Source organism: Sphaeramia orbicularis, chromosome 13, assembly GCF_902148855.1.
Source record: "Sphaeramia orbicularis chromosome 13, fSphaOr1.1, whole genome shotgun sequence".
In the NCBI taxonomy this organism is placed as follows: Eukaryota; Metazoa; Chordata; class Actinopteri; order Kurtiformes; family Apogonidae; genus Sphaeramia; species Sphaeramia orbicularis.
In genome coordinates, this window is record NC_043969.1 from 52725150 (window position 1) to 52737442 (window position 12293).

The 12293-nt window shown below is 40.8% G+C and overlaps 1 protein-coding gene across 1 annotated transcript in view; it reads left to right on the forward strand.

Moving 5' to 3' along the window:
- Positions 1-12293, forward strand: part of LOC115431255 (uncharacterized) — a 202326-nt gene that overhangs the window by 183494 nt on the left and 6539 nt on the right. The window contains exons 14-17 of the mRNA XM_030151499.1: positions 670-996; positions 5119-5451; positions 9048-9380; positions 11867-12199. Of these exons, the coding sequence (XP_030007359.1) occupies positions 670-996; positions 5119-5451; positions 9048-9380; positions 11867-12199 (1326 nt within the window). The remainder of the gene's footprint in view (positions 1-669; positions 997-5118; positions 5452-9047; positions 9381-11866; positions 12200-12293) is intronic.

Consider the following 12293-nt stretch of genomic DNA (forward strand, 5'->3'; position numbering starts at 1 on the left):
ATGCATCCATCCACTTCCTATCTGTTATAAAGGGGAAATTTTTCAAAGTGGCACCAAATCCACAATCAGATCCGGATCCAAATAATTTCACTAACTTTTATTGACATCACCATAAAGAAGCTGTATACCAAGTTTGAAGTCAATGGGAATTGTAGTTTCGGAGAAGAAGCCGCCTGAAATTTTTGTAAAGGATGACAGACGACGACGACGGACGCTGCATGACGTCAATAGCTTACAGCCTGTCGGCCGGTAAGCTACAAAAGGAGTATGGTTATTGGCTGAACCCTCATTGAGTCACTCCTATTATTTATTATTTCCCCAAAATCCACAAACATCTGAGGAAACCACCTGTGAATACAGCATGGAGCAAATCCAATCAGTTATCTAGATTGAACCACATCTACAGATGAAACTGGAGTTATTCACACATGTGTTGAACAGACATTTTAGTAGCAGTCATCCCAAACATATGACAGATAACATACCAGCAGGGCAGTCTGAGACTGAACTGGAACTGCTCTGATCCTGATGACATTCACAAACAGACTAAAAACTACAGACACACACAGAAGTACTTGGTTCTGCTGCTGATTAGATCATCACTTAGAACTGGATCCATGTCAGATGTTTTCCTCTACTGTTGTCTGATGGTATGGGTGTTGTTCTCAGTCCAACAGGTGGAGGTGGATTCAGGGGAGGAGTCTGTCCTGCTGCCCTGGAAAACCACATTTCATTTAGAGGACATCAGTCAGGTCACAGTGGAGTGGACGGACGATAGGGACAGGAAGGTCCATGTGTATGAGGACGGCTCTGACAGAACTAATGAACAGGACGATAGATACAGAAACAGAACAGAGATGAATGAAGACCCACTGAGAACTGGAGACCTCAGTCTGACCCTGAAACACCCCACAGACTGGGACACCTTCACCTGCACCGTCTACAACAGAAACAAGCAGATCCTGAATAGGAAAAAAGTGCATCTGAAGGTCAAAGGTCAGTGCTGTAGACACAGGTCATTCCTAGTTCTTGAACACTGAGCCCTTCTTAGAGTCAGCATTCTAGACGTGGCTCAGTCCTCTACATACAGGTCAGTGTGCTGAAGGGAAACCACAAACACTGCAGCATTCATTAGGATTAAAATGACATAAACAGCTCTTTCAAAACTCTGAAAAATGTCCTTTTTATTTTTTCCTGACATTCCAAAGTAAAATATAATTTGTCAAATATTTTACATCCAGTCTCACATTAACACTATATAGATCAGGATGATAGCATCAACTTATGGGTTTGTTTCTACAGTCCTTTGACACAACAACAGAAATATTCCTTCATTTTCCAAACTGTTGAATCCTCTGGAGGGTTGCAGGGATGCCAGGGCCTATCCTGACTACCAACAAGGAAATGCATGGTTTACTGGGAATATTTGTCTAGGTCAGGGGTGTCAAACTCATTTTAGTTCAGGGGCCAAATTCACCCCAATATGATCTCCAGTGGGCCGGAACAGTAAAATTAGAACAGTGAATAAATAGGACCAATGGCCCTATGTCTTACCGGCCAAATTCAAAGCTTTGGGAAATGTATCCAGATCCATTTATTCTCCCCCAGTTCTGTGTATTTATTCTATTACAGAAATAGTCCATGTTTTGCTCATATTCCAATCAGATCTGTAAAAAAATCAAATTCCAACTTGATATCATTGATACTGATTTATTGGATCAATCCACTTCCTATCTGTTACAATGGGAAAATTTTTCAAAGTTGCACCTAATCCAGAATCAGATCCGGATCAAACTACTTTCCATCCCTTGTGTTGACATCATCATACAGAAGCTGTATACCAAGTTTGAAGTCAATCTGAACTGGAGTTTGGGAGAAAAAGATGATTGAAATGTTTTCCCATAAGAGCCCATGTTAAATTTTGCGTCAGTTCCAGATCCAGAAGAAGATCCTGATCAGCATGTGGACATTATGTTTGGGTCATCTCCCCATCAGGGCTGGACTGGAGACATTTACACTGGAGATCATTTATATTTACTGAGTTATTGCATCCATCCACTTCCTATCTGTTATAATGGGGAAATTTTTCAAAGTGGCACCAAATCCAGAATCAGATCTGGATCCAAATAATTTCACTAACTTTTGTTGACATCATCATAAAGAAGCTGTATACCAAGTTTGAGGTCAATCGGAATTATAGTTCCGGAGAAGAAGACGGTTGAAAGTTTTGTAACGGACGACAGATGACGACGCCGGATGCTACAGGACGACAATAGTTTACGACCTGTTGGCCGGTAAGCTAATAAAAAGTAAAATTACATTATGATAATGTTTACATCTACAACATTTCCTTAAAAATCTGAATAACATGAACAACTTGGAATGTCTCAAGAAAAACAAATGCAATTTGAACAATATTCTGCCTCGTTTAATCAATTTATAATTTAAACATGCGCGTTACAACTTACATGACAATTACAAATACACAAAACATTTAGTAACAGGCACAATATCAGTAAAATTGCATTCATTTCACTTAAGACATTTCAGGATGTTCATATTCAGGTTATTCACATTTTTTTGTAAAAGGATAGTTTGTTAATATAAACATTTTCATGTAATTTACTTTTTACACTAACAAAGATAAAATCTGCAGTTGTCATTATTTATAGGTTGTTGTGATAATATTTTACTGGTCTGACCCAACTGACATCTTATTGGACTGTATGTGGAGCTTGAATTCAAATAATTCTTACACCATTGATTGTTAATATCTTCAGTGTAATTTTTGCATTTCACAAATTCATCCCGTGGGCCAGATTGGACCCTTTGGCAGGCCAGATTTGGCCCCTGGGCCGCATGTTTGGCACCTGTGGTCTAGGTCATCACTATCATGTAGAGACCGACAACCATTCACTCACATTCTTTGGATTTCGACTCACCAATTAGCCCATAAAAATACATGTGTGTGGATGGTGGGAGGAAGCCAGAGGACCTGGTCTGAGAAAGGCCACCAGCAGCAGGTTTATGTTTTTATAAAGTCTGATATATGGGGCCATTATTGTAGCAATATTATTTGCAAATGCGTGTGGAGAGTTGAGTGTCCGCATCTCAATCTGTCTGTGCGCAGTCGGATTTGCAAATGTGTGAATGAATCTGTAAATGCGTGATGAGATTTGTGTGTCTGTACAACAATCTGCAAATTTGCAAAACAACTTGTGTGTGTGTAATCAGATTTGAAAAGTCAAAGTATTTTCACTACAAGACCCAGAAATACAGATAAATCATTGGTTACAAGTCAAGCGGCTTCTCGATTGGCTCTCTTTACACACGTGAATTTTGCTACACTTCTGCCGTGACAGATCCACAAATGTGCAGCAGGATTTGTCTGTAAAACCAGGGTTTGTGTGCCTGGGCTCAGGCTGCCCTGGGCTCAGGCTCACAGGCTCCCTCATTCCGGCTGCGTTCGGCTTTGCTCGGTCTTGTACCTGACGTGAGTTTAGGTGAGTTGTGCTTGCAAGGTTCACCAACTGCCACTAAAAATCGAAGAAGAAGAAGAAGAAGTTTCACCTGGGCAAGGAAAGATGGCTGCAAACGACGAGACGGGTCAGACGTTTGGGGCTACGAATAATCCATGGGTAAGCGACGTTTAGCTTTAAAACCAAACTCAATGTAACAGATTTATAATGGAATACAAATGGGTCTATGTCTATGGGTGCAACCACCACTAAGCCCAGTAATGTCATGTACCCTTAAAATACTGCCAACTGGTGGTATGTAGGCTGTATTACTACCAATGTAAAGAGCGAGCAAAGCCGAATGCAGCCGGAATGAGGGAGCCTTTGAGCCTGAGCCCAGGGCAGCCTGAGCCCAGGCACACAAACCCTGGTTTTACAGACAAATCCTGCTGCACATTTGTGGATCTGTCACGGCAGAAGTGTAGCAAAATTCACGTGTGTAAAGAGAGCCAATCGAGAAGCCGCTTGACTTGTAACCAATGATTTATCTGTATTTCTGGGTCTTGTAGTGAAAATACTTTGACTTTTCAAATCTGATTACACACACACAAGTGTTTTTACACATTTGCAGATTGTTGTACAGACACACAAATCTCATCACGCATTTACAGATTCATTCACACATTTGCAAATCCGACTGCACACAGACAGATTGAGATGCGGACGCTCAACTCTCCACACGCATTTGCATATAATATTGCTACAATAATGGCCCCATACTGATAGAAGACTGTGTGCTGTGAAAAATGAGGTGGAATTCCAACCTAATACCCGTTAGTGACTGTTTTCAAAAATAATGTTTTCTCTCATGTTGTCCATTAAATTATGTTTAAAGTGTCGTTAAGATCTGATGTGTTAAAGGTGAAGTTTGTGATATTTACTCCCACCTAGTGGTGAACTTGTAGACTCAGAGAACCAACTGAATTCTGTTCACCCTCTCTTAGGGGGACCCTAAAAACCTCCCAGTCCTTCACTAGTGTCAGTCTTTCTTGTCATTCCTTCTGGTCTTTTCTGTTCAGATTGTTGAAACCACTTCTTCAACACATTTGTATAAACTGGCTTTGATGGAATGACACACTTTGATTAATTCTCGTTTTACTCTGTGGTTTGTTGATTAAAGTTTCCTTGTGTGACATTGTCTTTACTGATGTTTAATATCCTCAGAGTTACTTTCAAATCAAATTGGATCATAAAAAAGGAGTATGGTTATTGGCTGAACCCTCATTGAGTCACTCCTATTATTTATTATTTCCCCAAAATCCACAAACATCTGAGGAAACCACCTGTGAATACAGCATGGAGCAAATCCAATCAGTTATCTAGATTGAACCACATCTACAGATGAAACTGGAGTTATTCACACATGTGTTGAAAAGACATTTTAGTAGCAGTCATCCCAAACATATGACAGATAACATACCAGCAGGGCAGTCTGAGACTGAACTGGAACTGCTGTGATCCTGATGACATTCACAAACAGACTCAAAACTTCAGACACAGAAGTACTTGGTTCTGCTGCTGATTAGATCATCACTTAGAACTGGATCCATGGCAGATGTTTTCCTCTACTGTTGTCTGATGGTATGGGTGTTGTTCTCAGTCCAACAGGTGGAGGTGGATTCAGGGGAGGAGTCTGTTCTGCTGCCCTGGAAAACCACATTACATATAGAGGACGTCAGTCAGGTCACAGTGGAGTGGACGGTCTGTGGTGACAGGAAGGTCCATGTGTATGAGGACGGCTCTGACAGAACGAATGAACAGGACAATGAATACAGAAACAGAACAGAGATGAATGAAGACCCACTGAGAACTGGAGACCTCAGTCTGACCCTGAAACACCCCACAAACTGGGACACCCACACCTACATCTGCACCGTCTACAACAGAGACAAGCAGATCCTGATGAAGAAACAAGTGGATCTGAAGGTCAAAGGTCAGTGCTGTAGACACAGGTCATTCCTAGTTCTAGAACACTGAGCCCTTCTTAGAGTCAGCATTCTAGACGTGGCTCAGTCCTCTACATACAGGTCAGTGTGCTGAAGGGAAACCACAAACACTGCAGCATTCATTAGGATTAAAATGACAGAAATTGCTCTTTCAAAACTGAAAAATATTTTAATTTTTTCCTGACATTCCAAAGTAAAATAGAATTTGTCAAATATTTTCCATCCAGTCTCACATTAACACTATATAGATCAGGATGATAGCATCAACGTATGGGTTTGTTTCTACAGTCCTTTGACACAACAACAGAAACATTCCTTCATTTTCCAAACTGTTGAATCCTCTGGAGGGTTGTAGGGATGCCAGGGCCTATCCTGACTACCAACAAGGAAATGCATGGTTTACTCGGAATATTTGTCTAGGTCAGCACTAACATGTACAGACCCACAACCATTCACTCACATTCTTTGGATTTAAACTCACCAATTAACCCATAAAAATGCATGTATGTGAATGGTGGGAGGAAGCCAGAGGACCTGGGGCCTCATGTATAAAGCGTGCGTACGCACAAAAACCTGGCGTACGCCCTTTTCCACGCTCACGTTCAGATGTATAGAGTGAAATGACCGTGGAAATGTGCGCTCCTCCACGGCAACTCCATAGCTGGTGTACGCACATTTCTAGTGCTTTGGAACCTTTGGCGACACCGGGAAACTGTTAATAATGTGAAAAAGGTCATTCCTCCGATTGATGGGCACATCGGACATACACAGATGAACAAGAAAAGCACTCAGAAAACGCAGACCTCCGCCAAGACAGATCTGCCCCCCATCCCCTCCCCGATCACCACCAAAATTAAATCATTTCTTCCTTGTGCCAGTATCAACATTTCCTAAAAATTTCATGGAAATCCGTCCATAACGTTTTGAGTTATCTTGCTAAGAAACAAACAAACAAACATGAAAACAAACAAGCACGCACGCAAACACACAAAGAAAAGTGATCACAATACCACCTGGTGGAGGTAACAATGAACACACCGGCACGTCATCCCACTGCCAGAGCAGCACATCCACCACCACAACTAGAACCAGAACCAACCAGACCCTGGACCCACCAATGCCAATCCTGTCCGGATGGACATTCAGCAACAACCACATAAAGAGACATGGACACAAAATTCACTGGTTGATAAATACATTTAATGTAGTGTTCATGTCTGTGAGAACATTTATTAGTCTGTCCAGTCGCTCATTGACTCCACAGACTGTCCTCATGATGTCCTCTGGTGACCAGGGTCAGCACGGACCCATGCCGGTCGGACGGGCATCAGCAGCAGGCTGTTGGTGGACCGGAGGATCGGCTAACGCCGGGAAGTCAACAGAAGCCTGTGTGACAGGAGGTTAATACTGGGACTGACCGTCTTCTGTCTCATTGTTGGAAAATAATAATTTAAGTGATAAACACGAGTCAAAGTCTATGATTTCCTCTTTGATATCCTGACATGATCACGCATGAACATTTATCTTGTTTGGCTGTGATCAGACTATTATATGACCTGTAGAATGAACTAATGTGTGAGTTACACAAATACTAAATATATTTTTACCTTGGGGGTGATCTGAGTCAGCCCTGTGAGAAAAGTGTCACAGTAGCGGCGAGTCTCCGCTAAAATGGGCTAAGTTCGTCCTTTTTTCTCCTTCCACCTATTTTGGCCTCCGCTTCGCTTCCACCTTGACGTCATCATCTGATCATGCGGAGGGGAATCCCACCTGCAGACCCCGTTTATACTAATTTGCATATTCAAATATGGGCGTGGAGAGGGAAGAGTCAGGTACTCCAACATATGCGCTCAATTCCACGCTGATTGGGATGAATAAAGGAAATGTACTTGGATTCAGACGTACGCTCAGTTTTATACATCTGGATTTTTTTGTGCGTACGGACTTCTCTGGATTTGGGCGTACGCCAGGTTTCAGTATGAAATCCACGCAAGTCTTTATACATGAGGCCCCTGGTCTGAGAAAGGCCACCAGCAGCAGGTTTATGTTTTTATAGTCTGATATAAGACTGTGTCCTGAGAAAAATGAGGTGGAATTCCAACCCAATACCCGTTAGTGACTGTTTTCAAAAATAATGTTTTCTCTCATGTTGTCCATTAAATTATGTTTAAAGTGTCGTTAAGATCTGATGCGTTAAAGGTGAAGTTTGTGATATTTACTCCCACCTAGTGGTGAACTTGTAGACTCAGAACCAAGTGAATTGTGCTCCCCCTCTCTTAGGGGGACACAAAAAACCTCCCAGTCCTTCACTAGTGTCAGTCTTTCTTGTCATTCCTTCTGGTCTTTTCTGTTCAGATTGTTGAAACCACTTCTTCACCACATTTGTATAAACTGGCTTTGATGGAATGACACACTTTGATTAATTCTCCTTTTACTCTGTGCTTTGTTGGTTAAAGTTTATTTGTACAACATTGTCTTTACTGCTATTTAATATCCTCAGAGTTACTTTCAAATCAAATTGGATCATAAAAAAGGAGTATGGTTATTGGCTGAACCCTCATTGAGTCACTCCTATTATTTATTATTTCCCCAAAATCCACAAACATCTGAGGAAACCACCTGTGAATACAGCATGGAGCAAATCCAATCAGTTATCTAGATTGAACCACATCTACAGATGAAACTGGAGTTATTCACACATGTGTTGAAAAGACATTTTAGTAGCAGTCATCCCAAACATATGACAGATAACATACCAGCAGGGCAGTCTGAGACTGAACTGGAACTGCTCTGATCCTGATGACATTCGTAAACATTAGGCCTGTAACAGTATATGTACCACACTGAACTGTTTTGGTATGCACCTGTTCGGTTTGGTACACAGCTGTACCGAAACGGCACAGTATATTGAGAAAAAGAAAAAGGAACGAAAGACGTTGTTCTGATCTTTGACAAATCGCACCCTGCACACACAAAGTGTCCTAAACCATTTATTAGCTGTCCTAAAATCAATAATTAGGTTCATTTTGTTGTCAGTGTTGCTCTTCAGTTTGTTTAAACAGAATACCAGTTTGTCCTCTTGTTAATGTTGCACTTCATGTGGAATTTTTTTATTTTTCTGCAGAATGTGAACTGACAGAACTGTGATTTGATTTTGTTATTTGTTCAAAACTTCCTGTCAGGGAAAGTGCCATACTAATGTTTAAAATACACTTAGTATATTTTATTTATTTTATTTTCTATTTGATTCATAGTAGAATTATATTATTCCTGTTTTTCTATATTTTATTGTCTCCAAAAATTGAGGGAAAAATGTTCAAAATTTCATAAATGCATTAAAGACATTTTGAGTTTTTTTCTTTCTTCCCATATCAAACAGGAAAAAATGAACCGTGACTTTCAAAACCAAAAACGTACCGAACCGAAAATTTTGTGTACTGTTACAGGCCTAGTAAACACACAAAAAACTTCACAGACACACAGAAGCACTTGGTTCTGCTGCTGATTAGATCATCACTTAGAACTGGATCCATGGCAGATGTTTTCCTCTACTGTTGTCTGATGGTATGGGTGTTGTTCTCAGTCCAACAGGTGGAGGTGGATTCAGAGGAGGAGTCTGTCCTGCTGCCCTGGAAAACCACATTACATATAGAGGACGTCAGTCAGGTCACAGTGGAGTGGATGGACCGTTGTGACAGGAAGGTCCATGTGTATGAGGACGGCTCTGACAGAACTAATGAACAGGACGATAGATACAGAAACAGAACAGAGATGAATGAAGACCCACTGAGAACTGGAGACCTCAGTCTGACCCTGAAACACCCCACAAACCTGGACACTAACACCTACACCTGCACCGTCTACAACAGAGAGAAGGAGATCCTGATGAAGAAACGACTGGATCTGAAGGTCAAAGGTCAGTCCTGTAGACACAGGTCTTTCCTAGTTCTAGAACACTGAGCCCTTCTTAGAGTCAGCATTCTAGACGTGGCTCAGTCCTCTACATACAGGTCAGTGTGCTGAAGGGAAACCACAAACACTGCAGCATTCATTAGGATTAAAATGACAGAAATTGCTCTTTGAAAACTCTGAAAAATGTCCTTTTTATTTTTTCCTGAGATTCCAAAGTAAAATAGAATTTGTCAAATATTTTCCATCCAGTCTCTCATTAACACTATATAGATCAGGATGATAGCATCAACTTATAAGTTTATTTCTACAGTCCTTTGACAACAACAGAAATATTCCTTCATTTTCCAAACTGTTGAATCCTCTGGAGGGTTGCAGGGATGCCAGGGCCTATCCTGACTACCAACAAGGAAATGCATGGTTTACTCGGAATATTTGTCTAGGTCATCACTAACATGTAGACAGACAACCATTCACTCACATTCTTTGGATTTAAAACTCACCAATTAACCCATAAAAATGCATGTGTGTGGATGGTGGGAGGAAGCCAGAGGACCTGGTCTGAGAAAGGCCACCACCAGCAGGTTTATGTTTTTATAAAGTCTGATAGAAGACTGTGTGCTGTGAAAAATGAGGTGGAATTCCAACCTAATACCTGTTAGTGACCGTTTTCAAAAATAATGTTTTCTCTCATGTTGTCCATTAAATTATGTTTAAAGTAGGGCTGTGCAATTAATCGAAATTCAATTACGATTTCGATTATTACACGCAACGATTACAAAAATTATGTAATCGAGAAAAAACGATTATTAATTTTGAGTCGTTTTAATTCACGCGCACGCAAGCTACCATGAGCTGCTCTGCCCCGCCCCCCTCTAAGCTACTGCTGCCAGCTAGCCGGCAGGTCCACCCCAAGAGGAAAGTTGTACCTAGCGGTCTGGAAAAACGGCAGGAGAATCACAGCAGAAGTGCTTGGTAAACAAAAAAGGCAAGTCAAATTTAATTGTATGGAATCACTTTGGGTTTGATGAAGAAGACGAAGAGCAAAAACACATCACGTGCAAAAAGTGTTTCGTAGTTGTGTCCGCACCGACCGGTAACACAACAAACCTTTGTAACCATTTAAAGTTTAACCACCGTTATCATAATCTCATGAAAAACTAAAACACATAAAAACAACTTCGTCCGCAATGCAATCTTCAGTCTCCGAATCTCTTTACGCTGCAACCCCCGTATTAACCTAACCCTAACCCGTATAACCCTAACGTGCGTATTCCAGATGGCTGATGTATACAGAAGGCCTGAACTGAAACCTCACGGCACGCCACTGAATTTACTGTTTCATACTACATTGAACATACTTGAATTTATAATTTGCACTTTACGTGAGGTTTTTTTTTTTTTTTTTATTGCTCCAGTTCTATGGGAAGTCTATAGCAGTTTAATTCCAGTGCATTATTTATTTACAAAAGGAAACATACTTGAATTTACAGTACACTTATTTGCATTCAAAGATTTTTTTGTTTCGTACAAAAGTGAACATACTTTGTTTTAGTGGTTAAAAGCTTTATTTATGTTTAAAGAGCATATTTTACATTATTTTGCAAGAAAAAAATAAACAACTTTAAGGTTAACAAATAATCGTTTTTAATAATCGTGATTTCAATTATCGCTAAAATAATGGTGATTTTTTTTTTTTTTCTATAATCGAGCAGCCCTAGTTTAAAGTGTCGTTAAAATGTGATGCGTTAAAGGTGAAGTTTGTGATATTTACTCCCATCTAGTGGTGAACTTGTAGACTCAGAGAACCAACTGAATTCTGTTCACCCTCTCTTAGGGGGACCCAAAAAACCTCCCAGTCCTTCACTAGTGTCAGTCTTTCTTGTCATTCCTTCTGGTCTTTTCTGTTCAGATTGTTGAAACCACTTCTTCAACACATTTGTATAAACTGGCTTTGATGGAATGACACACTTTGATTAATTCTCGTTTTATTCTGTGGTTTGTTGATTAAAGTTTCCTTGTGTGACATTGTCTTTACTGATGTTTAATATCCTCAGAGTTCCTTTCAAATCCAACTGGATCATAGAAAAGGAGTATGGTTATTGGCTGAACCCTCATTGAGTCACTCCTATTATTTATTATTTCCCCAAAATCCACAAACATCTGAGGAAACCACCTGTGAATACAGCATGGAGCAAATCCAATCAGTTATCTAGATTGAACCACATCTACAGATGAAACTGGAGTTATTCACACATGTGTTGAACAGACATTTTAGTAGCAGTCATCCCAAACATATGACAGATAACATACCAGCAGGGCAGTCTGAGACTGAACTGGAACTGCTCTGATCCTGATGACATTCACAAACAGACTAAAAACTTCAGACACAGAAGCACTTGGTTCTGCTGCTGATTAGATCATCACTTAGAACTGGATCCATGGCAGATGTTTTCCTCTACTGTTGTCTGATGGTATGGTGGTTGTTCTCAGACCAACAGGTGGAGGTGGATTCAGGGGAGGAGTCTGTCCTGCTGCCCTGGAAAACCACATTACATATAGAGGACGTCAGTCAGGTCACAGTGGAGTGGACGGTCTGTGGTGACAGGAAGGTCCATGTGTATGAGGACGGCTCTGACAGAACTAATGAACAGCACAATAGATACAAAAAGAGAACAGAGATGAATGAAGACCCACTGAGAACTGGAGACCTCAGTCTGACCCTGAAACACGCCACAAGCCTGGACAGTGGCATCTACACCTGCACCGTCTACAACAGAGAGAAGGAGATCCTAAAGAGGAAACAAGTGCATCTGGAGGTCAAAGGTCAGTGCTGTAGACACAGGTCATTCCTAGTTCTAGAACACTGAGCCCTTCTTAGAGTCAGCATTCTAGACGTGGCTCAGTCCTCTACATACAG